The sequence below is a fragment of the Pagrus pagrus genome (genome assembly GCF_965226575.1).
Source record: "Pagrus pagrus genome assembly, chromosome: 21".
NCBI lineage: Eukaryota > Metazoa > Chordata > Actinopteri > Spariformes > Sparidae > Pagrus > Pagrus pagrus.
Window position 1 is genome coordinate 1,276,444 of NC_140208.1, and position 16,266 is coordinate 1,292,709.

The 16,266-nt window shown below is 44.9% G+C and overlaps 1 protein-coding gene across 3 annotated transcripts in view; it reads left to right on the forward strand.

Annotated features, from left to right (window-relative positions):
• The window catches only part of LOC311250649 (serine-rich coiled-coil domain-containing protein 2-like), a 45,005-nt gene that overhangs the window by 14,797 nt on the left and 13,942 nt on the right, over positions 1–16,266 (forward strand). For all 3 annotated transcript variants that reach the window (XM_084342511.1, XM_084342512.1, XM_084342510.1), the window contains exons 2-6: positions 8,218–9,473; positions 9,745–9,912; positions 10,024–10,200; positions 10,273–10,346; positions 11,643–11,816. In XM_084342511.1, the coding sequence (XP_084198637.1) occupies positions 8,261–9,473; positions 9,745–9,912; positions 10,024–10,200; positions 10,273–10,346; positions 11,643–11,816 (1,806 nt within the window). In that variant the 5' untranslated portion in view covers positions 8,218–8,260. The remainder of the gene's footprint in view (positions 1–8,217; positions 9,474–9,744; positions 9,913–10,023; positions 10,201–10,272; positions 10,347–11,642; positions 11,817–16,266) is intronic.

The window sequence follows — 16,266 nt, forward strand, 5'->3', positions numbered from 1 at the left end:
CTCTGCATTGGAGTAGAGGAGGAGGAGGATGGTAGTGCTGGCCAGCCGGTAGCATCAGAGATCTCCGGGTGGACGGTTCTTCCTGTAATTCTTCCATCCACGTTCCAAGGAGCAGAGTTCTTCTTTGGCTTTGCCCCAAGAGTGTTCCAGGGAGGACTTCCATGTGAAGATTTACTGCGGAGATCACGGCTCTCCCGCTTCTTATCAGTGCTAGGTAGCTGTGTGTTAGCGTTCTCTTTTCCGCTGAAAGGAAGAGTGGTTTCATTTCCACACAGTCCGTTAACCTCCACATTAACTTCTAATCTGTGGATTTTAGTTTCCAACAAAGTGATCTTCTGCATGAGTTTGTGGAAATCGTCAGTGGTGAAGGGTGGCATCCTGTTGCTGGTTAGCTTGCTAGTTAGCTGCTAACAGGCTTGTGCTACCTCTTAGGCCTCGTTCAGAAAGTGTTGAAGAGTTCGGAAAAATTTTTGAAATGAGCCAACAATGTACTTTATCTCCAATAAATTATGCTCCCAGTGGTTTCTAAATATCCAGGAGTCACTGCCTGTAATCTCTCAGTGAAGAAAAAAAGAATAATAGTGGAAAAAAGGCAAGCAGAAGCGAGAGCAAGCGGAAAAGCGTCTGCACCCAAGCAGATACAACTTGTATCTGCTTGAGCTCTAAAGATTAGAGCTGAAACGATTCATTGAACCGTCACTCAAAATAAAATCCTCACATGACTGATCAGCTGTTTCCTGTCTGCATTATCATCATTGTATTTCTTCGTCGTCTCCGGACAGCAGGCAACAGGTCCGATGCTAGCTGACATGCAAGAACAATTACAAGTTTCCCGATGGAAAGTAACTCCTGCCGACCTCTCTCCATCGTGTCTCCTGGTTTGTTTACCTCTAGCCTCTGTTTACTTCCACATCCACGCGTGACGGTGCCACGCAGCCTACACCGCGACATCCTCCGACCAAATGACTCTTTTTCATAAACAGTTTATGGAAACGCACCACATTTATAGTTTGATATGTTGTATTTTTTTGCAGACTTTCCAAAGATCGCTTCAAATTCACTTGACATTTTATAGAAACATGTTTACTGATGATGGTAAATGAAGAGTCTTTGGGTTTTGGACTGTGGGTTGGTTAATTCAAATTGAAAGAAGGATTCTTCCTTTTTTCCTCTCTCACAGTTTGAAGAGGACACAGCTAGCTTAGCATTAGCCTGCAGCTAGCTCAGCGTTAGCCTGCAGCGTCAACTCCGTACTCCTCTCCTGTGTGACGGAGACGATCAGCTGACTGGAGGAGACTCTGACAGCGTTGGACATGTTGGTTTATTTTCTTTCTCAGAGATCCTCTATTGATTTGTTTGAGGAGAGGGATCACTCTGGACAGATTTGAGCCACTGAACTTTGTAACAAACTGAATTTCTGTGTTTTGTTGTTTATTGCTGAATCACTGAAGGCTGCTGTTTGTTGCTGTTTGTTGTTGAACTCTTGAATCGTCATTAATATTATTTGAATTGTCAAGTGTCTAACGTGTGTACAGGACTTGTGTGTGTTTTTATTGGATGTCTTCTCTTGGGTGTGTTTGTGACTCGGACTGAGTGCAGCAGCAGCTGATCAGGTTTCTATTGATTCATTTATCATTGAGCGATGGTGGAAGATGATCCCGAGCTGCAGACCTTTGGCCTGTGAGCGTTTTTATTCTCACTGCTGAGAGCTCCTCTTACATTTTTAACACACAGACCAGGAAGCTGCTCTGAACTGGAAGGTGTGTGTGTGTGTGTGTGTGTGTGTGTGTGTGTGTGTGTGTGTGTGTGTGTGTGTGTGTGTGTGTGTGTGTGTGTGTGTGTGTGTGTGTGTGTGTGTGTCCAGCCTCCGTCCTCAGCATGGGGACAGATGAGATTAATGGCGTCCGGTCCGACGTGCACGGTGGGCTCAGGCCCGACCATCTGTTGTGTCGCTGGTCCATCTGTGAGCTCTGCTCTGGCTACTTTTGGCCTTTTCTCAGTCTGAGAGTGTGAAAGAAACCTGAGCTCGCACACTGCTGACAGACTCACCTGAGAGTCTGGAGCCTTTCTGTCAGGAGACAGGAGCATCTGTCAGGTGACAATGAGACGGTCTTTCCTGAAGAATCAACCCTGAGTGTCACATCGGTCTGTTTATTACATGGAAAATATCCTCTTTATCTGCAGCGTGCACACGCTAACAAATCACCAGCACACAGCAAATAGACAGACGACTCAACACACAAAGTACAAAATCAAGACAGAAGGTAAAAAAAAAAAGAAGATTTTTAAAAATTGACATGCTGATGGGCCGGATTTTTCCAGACTTCCTCTCAGAGTAAAGTAAGAACTTTGCTCCTCATCAGACCTGTAAATTATTGCTTTAAAACACTGGAGTCCTGCTCTGGATGTGCAGTGAGTCAGATTTCTTTGACTGTTATCACTTATAAAGGATCCCATGATGACCTCAGACTGACGTGATCACAAGTCACAGCAGAGCTCTCAAAGCCTCCACCTGCTGTTTGTACTCATCAACCAGTCGGATAGCTGCGTCCTCTGTGTAGCCAGTTAGCTGTCCTGTATGTTTCCACCAGTGTGGAGGTCATTCATCAGCGCCGGTCTGTACGAGGCTCTGCAGGCTTATTGATTGATGGGCTGACAGACTGAGTGGGTGATATGGAGGCATATCAACGCGGCTGCCTGCCAGCAGCAGCTGCAGCTGTGTTCAGCTCTGTACAGCAAAGAAACCCAACAGCTGCCTGATGATTATTGTCATTATGGATTAATCTGCAGATTATTGTCACGATTGTTGAGTCTGTAAAAAAAGACCTCTTTTGTCCAAAACCCAAAGACTCCTTATTCAGTCACAAATGAGAGAGAAAAGCAGCAAATCATCACATTTAAAAGTATTATTATTATAACATATTATCATTATTATTATAGCAGTTTTATTATTATATCATATTACTCTGGTGTTTATCTCACCTGTGCACCGGTATCAGGCCCGACAAGAGAAATAAGTCACTTTGTGGTAATTAAATAGATTTTTCTTTTCATCCCAAATCCTATTTATATATTTGATGAACAAGACATTTTATGATTCATTCATTCCCATCTCTGATTATCGGTCAGCACATTTTAAATCAGTTCAATTCTTAACTCAGATTAATCGATGAACGATTCATCATTTCCATCCTGAATCAGGACGTCTAAGATTTGGAGGAAAGCAGTTGAAAACTGATCACACATCAGATATTTGAGTTTTTGGTTTAATATAAATTTAATTGCTAACAAATGTTGAAACATGAGCTTCAGTCTGACCCTCTGTAACCTTAATATCTACCCATTTCTCCTTTGTGTTTATTCCCTGACCTCCTTCTCCTCTCTTTAACTCCAGTCCTCCTCCTCCTCCTCCTCTTCTTCCTTGCATTAGCCTGTTATTATCTCCACATCTTCCTCCTCCTCCTCCTCGTCTACTGTACATCAGTCACACGCTGGCTTATCGATGTCCTCATGCTCTACTTCTCCGCTCACTGAGCTGAGAGGAATCGAGCGCCGTCAGCTAGAAAAGGTCAACTGCTTCCATCTGCGTCCTCACATTTCACTTTTCTCTTATATGTCATTACACAAATAAGTGCAAACAAGGATTTATAAAGCGCCCCGCATACAAACAAACTATGAATTTATATTCGACATTACAGTGAAAAGCATCTTCAGTTATCAATGTGCAAACAAAATGTGTTTTTATTCTTTATTTCTGGAACAGTGACCTCCTTTAAACCAAAACCTGTTTTTATTCTAAGGTATTATTTTACATATAATCCATAAATGTTTCTTACAAACTGGAGCATGATTTAGTTAATTTAAAGTGGAAAAATCTGCCAGTCCAGACAGAATAACACGTCCTCTTCCTTCAGTTATTGTTTTATTTCTCCAGAGAACAGATTTCAACTCAAGACTCAGGAAAAGTGAAGGTATTCGACAAAATCATCAGATACGAAATATTGCGATGTGAACAGTCCATGAAGTAATATTCCTGATGTCAAAATACTGAGGGAGGCTTATAAAGATTGATTTCAGTAATGGAAGAAATGTTTCAGCGCTAACGATTCGCTCTTTTATTTTGTAGATATCATGTGTTTGCTCAGTTTCTTCTTCTTCTTCTCCTCCTCCTCCTCCTCCTCCTCCTCCTCACTGTGGCTCATTGATGTATTTCCTGGAGCTCACAGTTCTCGTTCGTTAACAGTCTGCTGGTTTGAGTCTTCAGTGTCTCTGCGTGCCGATCATTTTTACTTTCCTGTTGTTTTATTGGTCGCAGCTTCTCATGTCATCACCACTTCAGGCAGTGAAACGCTGCGTGTCACGTCAGTAATCACAGTGAAGCGTTTTCTCATCCATTAAACAAATGAAGGGAGTTTACACCTGTGCGTCGTCCGTCAGGTCGAATGGACTCTCTGGCTCTCAGCCAAAGACGGAAAGCTTCAGTGTTCGGTGAGACAGGAAGTGACCTGTGTGTGTGTGTGTGTGTGTGTGTGTGTGTGTGTGTGGTAGAAATCTCTCTTGTGCATCAGCCAACAGCAATAAACTCAGATTAGACTGCAGCTGAGACATGGCGCTTTAAAGATCGCTGCGGGGAAACAAGAAGTTTATCAGCCTTTAACAGTCGTTTCTCTTCGTTGTTCGGACACACATGCTGACGCGTTGACCTCGGTGACCTCCTGCCTCCAGCTCACAGGTTCAAAAAGACGCCACGTTTGTCCGACGTGCCTGAAAGTGACCTTTACCCTCAAACCTCCTGTCATGTGTGCGTTCACACACTTTATCTGACACGTGTCTCTGCTCTGTTCGGACGTTGGACGTCAGACCAAAACCTTTAAACCTGCAGCTCCACTTTTCCTCTTCATTTCCTCCCAGGACGTCTCTCTCGTTGTGGGTCAGTGTTGTGTGTACATGTGGCTAAAACACACTTTATTAATATTCAAACTATGTGCTAACTATGTGTCTAAAGGCAGATGTTTACTTACATACTTGATTTTCGGTGCAGATGTTAGGAAGAAAAACTAATTCGGCCGACATGCACACAGTCTTTGTAATGTGGTTATCAAACACTTGTGATTTGTAACGGCGGCAGGATGTTGTATATAATATTTTGTCCAACTCCTGTAAGACGTGGGGGGCAGACCGCAGATATTCTGCATTTTCCGATCATCAGTATCTGTGATTCTTCTGTCAGATTGCAGATAAAATAAATGTATTTAAAAATGTGCTACTCTGGCTCTGATGCAGCTTCCTCTCACACAATGTCCCCCACAACATTAATTCATCCGTCCCTCCAGGACTTCGCTGACTTGTTTTGTGATTGTTGTGGCCTGAATTGCCTGATTTTGCATCAGCTTTTCTAAGAAATTGCTAAATTTCTAAAGTTGTGATGTTGCAGTGAGGTTGTGGCAGCGTTATTGCGTTAATCGCTCCATCTTAACTTATATATCATATTGTTTGAGCTGATTTTCATTTCCTTCTCTCCACAGTTTGTAAAGCAAACATGCTTCTATCACTCTTGCTTCAACTTATATTTCACAAACAACAGCAACAACAGCAGCAACAGCGTACCTCTGTACCTTCAGTACTTACAGTAGCTTTGGATGAAACAGCATCTGTCACGGTGGTTTGTCTCGCCTGGCGTCCACGTGTTTTGTTTTGTCACAAAGTGTTTGTCAAGCGACGACTCTTTTGTGTTCATCACGATGTCGCACACCGTGCAGAACAGTTTGTCTCCGCTTCCATGCAGAACATCAGGGACTTGTTTTGAGCGCTCTTGTGAGTAACTGTGAGACGTTTGCCGAGCACATGTCCGCATCTCCCAATCCAGAAACCCGTGCATGACGCGAGCAAAGAGAGCTGCTGTGATTGGTGGAAATAGCGAGCGATGGTGATTTTTGGTCACATTTTGCAGGAGAGTCGGACGAAAATGAATTGAGTTTGCATGGAAATGGAAATGGAAATACTCAAATACCTCAAAATTGTACTTAAGAACAGAACTTGAGTGTACTGAGGTTTATTTCATCACCGGTTGTTCGAAATTCTGACACAAATGATGCATATTATATATATTGAATATATTTATTCCAACCAGAGCGAAACGATCAGAATAAGCGTTGACGTGTTTGATATTTTCCTGTTGTCAGGCGTATGGAAGGTCTCCACCACCAGGTGTTCACATGAATATCAGGGTGCATGTGAACCACTGGCCGGGTGCTTTGGGGCCGCGATGACTGTTTCTACTTCTGCTTCTCGGCCTGTGACGGTGACGCAGCAGTGGGGAAGTTATGAGTCAGCTTAATGCAGAATCTTTATGGGAAACACTTTATTACTTTATCTTCCTCTTCAAAGTCTTTATCGTCAGTCTCATGGGAAAATGTTGCAACAAACAAAGTCTAACAAGTGTTTGTTTCGAGACGACGACTCACTTTGTAATGTAACTCTGTGGACAGTGTTCTTCACATCATGTGTCTGTATCAGCGTCTTCGCTTGTATTCGGTCGGTTTTATGTAATATAAATGATCTCAGAAGCACTTGAGGGCGTGCGGATGATCGTCGATGATGTTTTGTCCTTTCTGTTTCCCTCACGCTGAAATCACAAGGTTTTTCAGCCGTCAGGCTTCGCTTTCTCGTGTCGGAGATAAACACATCAGCTGTTTCAATTTAGCTTCCAAGAAAAGCTTGTGACGCTCACGTTAGCGTAGGGTACGGTGGCCTTGGGGGGACAAGTGACTGAGGAGGCTTCTGTTAGTTATTTATCTCATTTTTTAAAACATCGGCACCATGTGTTCAGACTGCAGGGCGAGAGAAGAGGAGAGAGAAAGGACGGGAAAGGTCGCTGAGAGGATCGACTCGTCTTAGCTTGTTCTTTAATTAAATAATTCAGGTTAGGTTGGTGTCACAGTTCTCCAAATCCACCATTCGATTTGACTTTTGACTACTTTTCAGCACTGACAGCTATGTAGTTGTTAGACTTGTATGTCCTGACAGGTGTCCTTTACATTTTTTATGAGGTGAACATGAACGCACCATGACGTCCCTGTCGCTGTGTGTTGTCTTTGACCTTGATTTTAAAGGCTCACCACAGTGAAGTGATGGGACAAACATCATCCCTTCAATACTGTCACAGTATCGACATCGAGGTATTTGCTCCAAAATATTGTGAAATATTACAGTCTGAGCAGTTATGATGCTTTAGAGGAAGTAAAAATATCAAGACATGTGTTGTGTTATATGCATTAGTGTGATATTTATAGTGAAGTGTGCTCCTCATGTACTTCTGCTCTGAGAGAAAGTGAGCGCTCAGGATCAAACCCAGACCTGAAACAGGCCAGCCTTGTTTTAATCCTGCCTCAGGGTTTGTTTCCTGTCTCACCTCTGTGTGTGTGTGTGTGTGTGTGTGTGTGTGTGTGTGTGTGTGTGTGTGTGTGTGTGTGTGTGTGTGTGTGTGTGTGTGTGTGTGTGTGTGTGTGTGTGTGTGTGTGTGTGTGTGTGTGTGTGTGTGTGTGTGAAGCTGCAGGATGTGTTGGGTGTGTCATGCATAACGTGATCTGGTCTGATTACTATCTGTCGTTTGCTGTTGGAGGTGACGGGACGGCTGATTGTTTTTATTATGGGCGTGGTGTGTGTGTGTGTGTGTGTGTGTGAGAGAGAGAGAGAGAGAGAAGTGGTTAATGGTTAGTGGTTAACACACACACACACACACACACACAGACACACACACAGACACAGACATGCCTGAACTCAGCCTGCAGTGTTGAAGGTGCAGATCCGTCCAGGTGCCACGTGTTTCGGCTGCTGATCACAGGCCGTGTCGGAGCTGCTCGCTGGATTTTTCCACTGACTCAGCGCTGTTAATGATAATCATTTCTGTAGGTGTGTTACAAAACTCTCGGCAGCTCTGTTACAGTTCATCAGTTTAAATATTCAGCATGAAACTAGCTAAAAATTATTAACATGCCTGTCGATGCTTTTTGCAGGTTTTCTTCGTTAAAGAAACAAAGTTGTTTCTAAACTGAATCACTGTGTTGTTGTTGTTGTTGTTGTTGACAGTGAACAGCTGAGTTGAGCTGCAACAGTCGAACTAAAGGAAATGACTTGATGGTTTCGGGGTTTGCTGTTTTTGGGGTTTAATAACTGACAGATTAATTGATCGGTCTCTCTCGTCTCCTTCCTCTCCAGCTCCTCTTGCTCAGTGTCTCCATGGTGAAGTGGGCGGGGTCTGATGTCAGCCCCTGCTCTTGACAACCCTCCCGCCATGCCCACCATGGTTTCTAGGCTCCCTAAGTTCGGCTCGCGACCCAAACCCGCCTCGCCTTCCGGCAGCAGTCAGACGGCTCCGGCTGCTGCCGCAAGCACTTGTACCTTCACCAGCACCGCTGCTACCAGCACCCGCCTCACCAACGGGTTCTACCACCACCCCGGCCCAGCGGGGGTCAACAGCAGTTTAACTGCACCCCCCACCTCTGTGAAGCAGAATGGATTCATCAGAGTGCCGGTTTCGTTTTCCATGAAATGGAGGAAAGAAAATGAGCCGGTGGAGGACGGAGGGTCCGACGGAGAGAGGGAGCCGAGGAGAGGAAAGGGCGGGAATGTCGGGCTTCAGTATTATTCCCAACGGCAACAGGGATCATCGTCGGTGTCACAGCGGGACGCCAAGAAGCCAACCACATCTTCTGCAGGAAAGGGACGTGGTTTCAGCCACCCTGTGACATCCTCATCTTCGCCATCACCTCAGTCCAGCGCCAGAACGCTTCCTGTCTCTAAAAGTGGATCACACGGTTCCAAACTCAGCCAAACTTCATTCGGGCTAACCAACGGCACAAAACAGGCCCTCGGCGGTCTATCTGGGACTAAACCACGGAGCAGTTCTCTGCGGCAGCCTCAGAGCTTCATCCGTTCTGGTGGTTCTGGTCCTGGTTCTCGGTCTGGTTCCCCTCTCCAGATCAAAGCGCAGGCCAGCCGCTCCCACTCCAGCGACAGCCTCGGGTCCGCTCCGTCGGTCCAGCTCACTGAAAGCGATCGTTTGCGGTCACGTAGCCTCACCCAGGTCCGACGGCAGCCCTCCCCCACCCTCACCCCTTCGTCCACCTCCTCCTCCGTCTCTCGCAGCGCCACTGTCCCTCGCTCCCCGACTCCGGCTCCAACCAGAGGAAACCTGTCAAAACCCCCTGAGGGAGCAGGTGGAGGGGTCAAAGTTCAAGGTAGATCCCTCATGCCGCCCTCCGCCTTAAAGAAGCCCCTCCTACCCAGCCTTGGCCCCGCCTCTAAGCCCAGTGGCATCAGCTATAAACTGTCCCGCCCGTCGCTCAACAAGCCGTCCCGCCCCCTGCGAGTGACCCCGGCCAATGTGTCAGGAGGTGACCCGGAGGTAAACCAAGGACTGACAGGACGGAGGGACTCTGTGGAGACGCCTTCGACCACAGAAACCAGCCCAGGTTTGAGATTCTCAACTCTTCTGATGCTTCATCTCATTTTTCATTCCTGACATCTCTGATCTCATCCTGCGTCTTCTCTCATCAGCTGTTATCTGATATCTCATCAAGTCTAATCTCAAATGTTTCATCTCTTTATCTTATTTTCATCTATATTCCTTCATCTCAACTAATCTCATATTTTGTGTTTAATCTCTGTAATCTCATCTCATCTGTTTCCTTCCGACGTTTCTAATCTCTAGTTTTGTTTCATCTCCTCCGTCCTCACTATCAGAAAGCTCTCCGGACGCTCCAGAGACAGAGCGGCTGGCGGCAGAGGCGGTGTCCCATGGAGAGGTGTCGATTGTGGGGGAGACGCTGGAGGACATGTCCTTGTCCTCCAACTCGTCTCTGGACAGAAATGACACCAGTCAGGAGTATATGGACGACTTTGACAACCTCGGTGAGACGGCAGGGACAGATGCTTCAGTTCGGAGGGTCTAGGAGTTAAATCTGTGAGTGTACTTCACCTTGTTTCCTTCACGTGATTAACTGAGAACCATCTCGATCGTAGGAAACGGAGGCGTGGGCATCCTGCTCCTCTCGACGAAAAACGACGAAGAAGACTCAGGGCTCGACCAATCATGCGCCAGGTTTGATGATGACAAGGTGGCTGTGAACGGCGTCGCCAAGGCAGCAGGACTGTGTTTTCTGGACGACGGTGTGGACTGGGCCAGCATGAGACTCGGCGGTGAGTTTAATGTCACGTTCAGGTCAGGAAACGCTCCGTGAACAAGTTTTTAAAGTTCCTCTCTGTCTCCAGGTGAGCGAGGGGATCACCGGCTGACCCGACTCCCCCATCGGAGAAAGTCCAGCCAGCCGGACTACCACGACCAGGTACCAGCATGAAGCAGATCGATGAACAGTTTGATCCTGTGTGGCTGAGTTTATTGTTCCATCAGATCAATAAAATCACCTTCGTCTCTGTCGATTTCCTTTTCTGAAACAAAAACCAGAAAAGGAAAATGTTTTTTTAATTATTATTATCAGTGTTTGTAACATTTTAAAAAAGGATTTCTTGTGATACAAACAAAATTGCCAACAAAGTATTAACGTGGCTATTAATTTAGCAGACGTTCACACCTCGGTTATCGGTGTTCATGCAGCCGCTGTCATTCACAAGAGAAACAGGCGTTGGGGTTATGAATTGATTCATTAAGGAACATATTAGTGTATGGACGAGCTGTTAGCCAATCAGAAGCCAGGGCTGGCTACAGATACAGCTGGTTCTGATTAACACCGTCATAAAACTAGTTGCTTATTTTATCAAACAACCAAAATGTAATTTAATACACAACTCAGTTGTCTCTGAATGAATCTTAGAAAAGAGGTTTGAAAAGTGACATGAGAACAAAAGAAAAGCAGAATTTTTCCAGACGTTTCCTGTAAATTTTATTTCATGTCAGAAAATTCCTCAACATCCTTCTTTCTGCAAATTAAGTGACATAATCTTACCTTTTTTAATTAAATTCACCATCTGGAAATGAACAAACTGTAAAAGAAAATTGATTTAATAATAAGTTAATCAGATCATCAGTTCACTACCTGCAGTTATAGTTATGTACACTTCTGGTACCTTATTTTGATTGGCGCCTCCTGAACACGGTTTGCTAGTGTGATGTGACAAAACTACATCATTAAAATGATGTAATGTTGCACATGTAACCACGAGGAGCGTCGTGATACTTGACTCACGGTGTTCAGATGCAGTGGGTGCAGTTGACCCCGCCCTCAGACGGTTACAACAGTGACACATCGGCGGTGTCGTTTCCCAGCGTGTGAAAGGTTTCTAACCTCCATCAGGTGCTTCGTCACCAAACAGCTTCTTAAACGATCCGGCAGCATCGAACAGAAGTGAAGCACCGACTGTGATTTGAGTCCATTTAAACCTGCATGACGCAGGAAATATCTTAAGAGTGGCTGCTGAAATGCTGAAGTCACGTTCAGTCTGTCTTTTTTATTGTGATGATGAGAGAAGGACAACAGTCAGTCAGGAGGAGCGAGCGAGTATTTCTGCTCATCGTTCTGCTGCTTGAAGAAACAGAAACAGATTTACAAAAGATGAATGAGAGAAAAATGTCTCACGTTTCCTCTCAACTACATAAATAAAACTTCCTCTCTGTCCCTCTCCAGGGCGGTTCGTCTCTGGACCTGTCCCCCTCGGACAGCTGTGGGTCCGGGGGAACTTACATGTGGGACGAGGAGGGCCTGGAGCCACTGGGGGGCGCCGCCACGACCGCCTCCATCAACTCCAACGGCAACACCACCCATCACATCGGGAGCTTCGACTCCGACCTCAACAGCATCGTGAGTACAGATGAGCTTGTAATGGTCATGTTAAAGACGTTGCAGTTGGCGCTGTCGCCATCTTTCTTTGTGAAATGAAGCCACGCGTCGGTCTCTCTCTTCCCCTCCGTCACGAATCCTTCTTCTTCAGCGTCGACACATGAGTTTGGTTTTGTTGCCTGCATTGATAAAAGATTGATTATATTGCAACTTCACCGCAACGCATGGTAACTTAACAGCACCAGGAACACACACCGTGGCGATGCGACAGACAGACGGTGTGGCTTTCTGCTGCAGAAATAAAGACTGCTGTAGTTTCAGATCTTTTAAAACAGGATCATTTAGTAACTCACAGCCAGGTTGAGGCCACGCGCAGATCGATCATGTGACTCGATCCATCCACTGACTGTTTGAAAGTGATTAGATTATTTGTTATTGACGAGCAGCTGAATACACTCGACAGCAGAGACAAAAGGACGGCGTGAGGAGGAGAGTTTAATATTCCTGCAGCATCAGCTCCGTCCGGCCTCCCTGTCCTACTTGAGGATGGAGTTTTTGGCTTCAGCTGAAAACGGGTCGTCTTGCAGCCTGAAAACAACAGAGTGAACAGGAAACATGCAGAAACAGGCAGAAACAGGCAGAAACAGGCCATCGCTCATGAAGCCTAGCGTCAGAACGTCGCTCCTGTTTGTTAGTCGGCACCTGTTGCACATTTTTCAAACTAGTCTGAACTCGAGTCCGAACTGTAAACCTCAGAGCTGCTGCTCCCGGGACCATCTCATTATCCCACACAGCAGCACCTGAATGCACCACATGAAGTCCCAGATGTCTGACTTTTCCACCGGAACTTGAACTACATCTACTTCACCTACCTACTTATTATTTAATGTCCATGTTTAAAGGAGCAGTCTGTAGTTTTGGGGAAGAAGACAAAGGTGATTTTTTTCTGCCTAAAAACTAAATAAACAAACTGTTTTTGTTTTCATGAATAAACAAACTGACCTTAAAGGACAACACAATTTATACAGCTTTACTTTGTTTATATGTGGCGGACCCTGCCACCTTTCTAGCTCCAAACAGTGTTCTGGGACCTTATTTTAGGGTTTATTCACGTATGGAAAGAGTTTGTATTATTCCCCTCCAGAACTACACACTGCCCCCTTTTAAATCATAAACCTGCGTCAGGTGTCGTCACCAGGACAGTCGAAGTCTGAACGAAAGCCTCTGGCGCCCTCGTGTGTCAGCTGTGTGAATTACAGCTGCTGCGACAGTCTGAGGCTTTCACTGCTGTGAGTCAGCTCGATGTGACATTTAGCATCACTTTATTTTTATTTTAACTTTTAATTGTCCTTTAATGAAGAAACAAACCACTTATTGAAGTTTGACAGTTTTATTTACCATAATTAATTTTTGACGTGTAAATCTTTAAGTAAAAATTAAAGAATGTTCATATAATAAAATAATGTATATTTAACCCAAACTTATTCCAGTTTTCACCACACTGTGAAAATACTCCACTACAAGTAAAGGTACTTAAAGTATGAACAGTAAAAGTACCCCATCTGTTCCCCGTCAGTGTTTAATATCTGATGTTTGTTGATTAATATTCCTGCTTCATTTATGTGTCATTTTACCGTCGGCTAGTTTAATCTGCAGCAGTGCATCATGGTCTATAAGATCATCATATGTTTGTTAGTATTGCCGTCCTGTGAGAAACTGTCTGTTTACATATTAATGACGATGCATTTCCAGCTAATCCAAGAAGGTTTTAAAGAGTGAAACACTGAACATTTTCCAGCCTGGTTTGTCGACTTCCTGCTTGAAGCCGATTGTGGATCGGAGCTCTTCAATTAGTCGACTGACGACAGCAGAGTGAGGATGGGTCAGTCGTTTGATCGTCAGTCGTCTCCTGTTCTCCACAGTTAATACACCTCCTGGATAATGTGGAGTGGCTGCTAACGAACTCTCTGTCTTAATGTGCCCCGCGTGTTAACGAGCTGTGGGTCTTACAGAGTGATTGACCCTAATGAGCTGTGGGCCTTAATGATCTGAGGACTTAACGAGTTCTGAAGTGATGTGTGAAGTGGTGTCCTGTACACACCTGACTGTACCTGATCTGCAAGTCACCTCGCAGCAGCTGAAACGTTTGTTGACATGAAGCGTCATTAATGATCTTTGAAACGAGCACCAGGGGTCAGTGTTGATCTGCGGACAGGCTGCGTGTGTGTGTGTGTGTGTGTGTGTGGCGCCTCCATACAAGACTAAAGCATGAATAGTTCAGAGACCAGAGCAAAAAGAGGAGGAGAGGATTTCATGCAACTTCAGTTTTGTCTGCTCCGCTGTATCTCAGAGGCAAATACTGCACTTTCTACTCCACTACTGTGCATCATTTACGTTGCTGGCTACATATTTCAAACCCTTCCTGCCCAGTGAAAACCATGTACCCTCAAAATGATGATTTAATGCTAATATTTGTGACAAACTGAAAGAGTCTTCCTTTGTGGGGCGACTTCTTCAGCCAAAACTCTTTAAAAAATCGTCTTGGGCCAGCTGGAAAATACATCATGACAAGACTTCAGTGAAGTTAGTTTTAAGTTGGATATTCGACATTCGCAGCCACTCCAACATTTCAAGTGCACCCGTATTGCAGACTTTACAGTAAACACATGGAGAAGACGGCTACAGCGTGTACCGACTTCCTGTTTTCAAAATAAAAATGTGGGAATTTAAAGCAGAGATACTGTGTTTAAAGCTATTGAGAAGCTATTGAGCTAAGATGCTACTATTTACATATAACAATTAATAAAAAATAATAAAAATTTATTAAAAATATGAGTGGATGTAAAACGTAAAAACAAGAGGCGTATCTCATGCAGCCAGTGTAGTTACATGATCCCACACTGATTTTGAGTCAATTGGTCATATAACCTGGAAGCTAGTGAGCTAACATGCTAACATTTAGATATAAAAATTAATAAAAAATAATACAGCTGCCGCTGCCGCTGCTGCTGCTGCTGCTGCTGCAGCCGCAGTGAAGACAGTCGTCACTTCCTGTAACTTGGAGATCAGCTTTCTGTTTTCCTCCTTCTCTCTCCTCTTGTCAGCTCGGCTGGGGCAGCTTCTTTTCATCTGTCTCTTTTCTTTACTTTTCTCTTCTATACTCTCCTCTTCTTCTCTCGCCACTTCGCGCCGTTTGTTTTCGTTTTGCTGCTGTCTTCCTGGATCCGTTCTGCACATGTGCAGTAAGATGGACTGATCCAATGTAGTGGAGACTGAAGGGGGGGCCCGACACACACATAATACGATTAGCATTCTGCTGCATTTTAGCGAGAGGATTTTAATCACAAACATAATTAATGTGCGCAAATAAGTAATAACTGTATTAACCATAAGTGTATGAGGATTTTTATGGGGCCCTCAGGAACGTGGGGCCCTCGGCAACCGCCTAGTTTTGCCTAATGGTAAGTCCGCCCCTGAGGGAAGGAAGAAGGGAAGGAAGAAGGACGGAAGGGAAGGAAAGAAAGCAGAAGGAAAGAATGGAAGAAGGAAGGAAGGAAGGAAGAAGGAAGGAAACAAAGAGAAGATGAAACAAAGAACGGAAGAAGAAAAGGAAGATGAAAGACAGACAGACAGGAGGTGTTTGAGGGTGAGATAAAAGATGGAGGTTCATGAGAGAAAAGAAAACATGGGGGGTGAGGAGGAGAAGAGAGGAGAAGGATAAACTAACGGGAGGGAAGTCAAAGGAAAGAAAAAGAGAGAGTAAGGTGATAGGAAAGGAAAAGGAAAGAGGAGATGAGGACATAAGGAGAGAAAAGAAAGAGGAAGAAGACGAGGATGAAGGAGGAGAAGAGATAAGAGAAGAAGAGGAGGAGGAGGAGAGCAGCAAGAGGAGATTAGGAGGTAATATGATGATGTGGATGACTGCTCTCAGCCACCAGAGAGCGTCTGCAGGTGTGTGTGTGTGTGTGTGTGTGTGTGTGTGTGTGTGTGTGTGTGTGTGTGTGTGTGTGTGTGTGTGTGTGTGTGTGTGTGTGTGTGTGTGTGTGTGTGTGTGTGTGTGTGTGTGTGTGTGTGTGTGTGTTAAATGCAGCAGTTATTCAGGGTGAACGTTTGGTTTCCTGTCAGGTCAGTGTGCTGTGACTGAGCTTCTCCAGGCAGGAAACAACGAAACAAACTCTGTGTGTGTGTGTGTGTGTGTGTGTGTGTGTGTGTGTGTGTGTGTGTGTGTGTGTGTGTGTGTCTTCTTTGTTTCTGTTTTTTGAGCTGAAGTTTCCTTTTATTTTCGATTTAGGCTCGTTGAAAAACATGCGATTTCCTTGGTTGACGACATGACGACACATGGGCCCACCTGAAAACACTTCCTGTTAGAGCTGAAGCCCCGCCCCTTCCTGTTCCCCTCATGGACCTTAACCTTTGTCTGCTAGTGAATGAAGAGAGACAGATAATGTATTGATCCTGTCTGAGTTGTGTC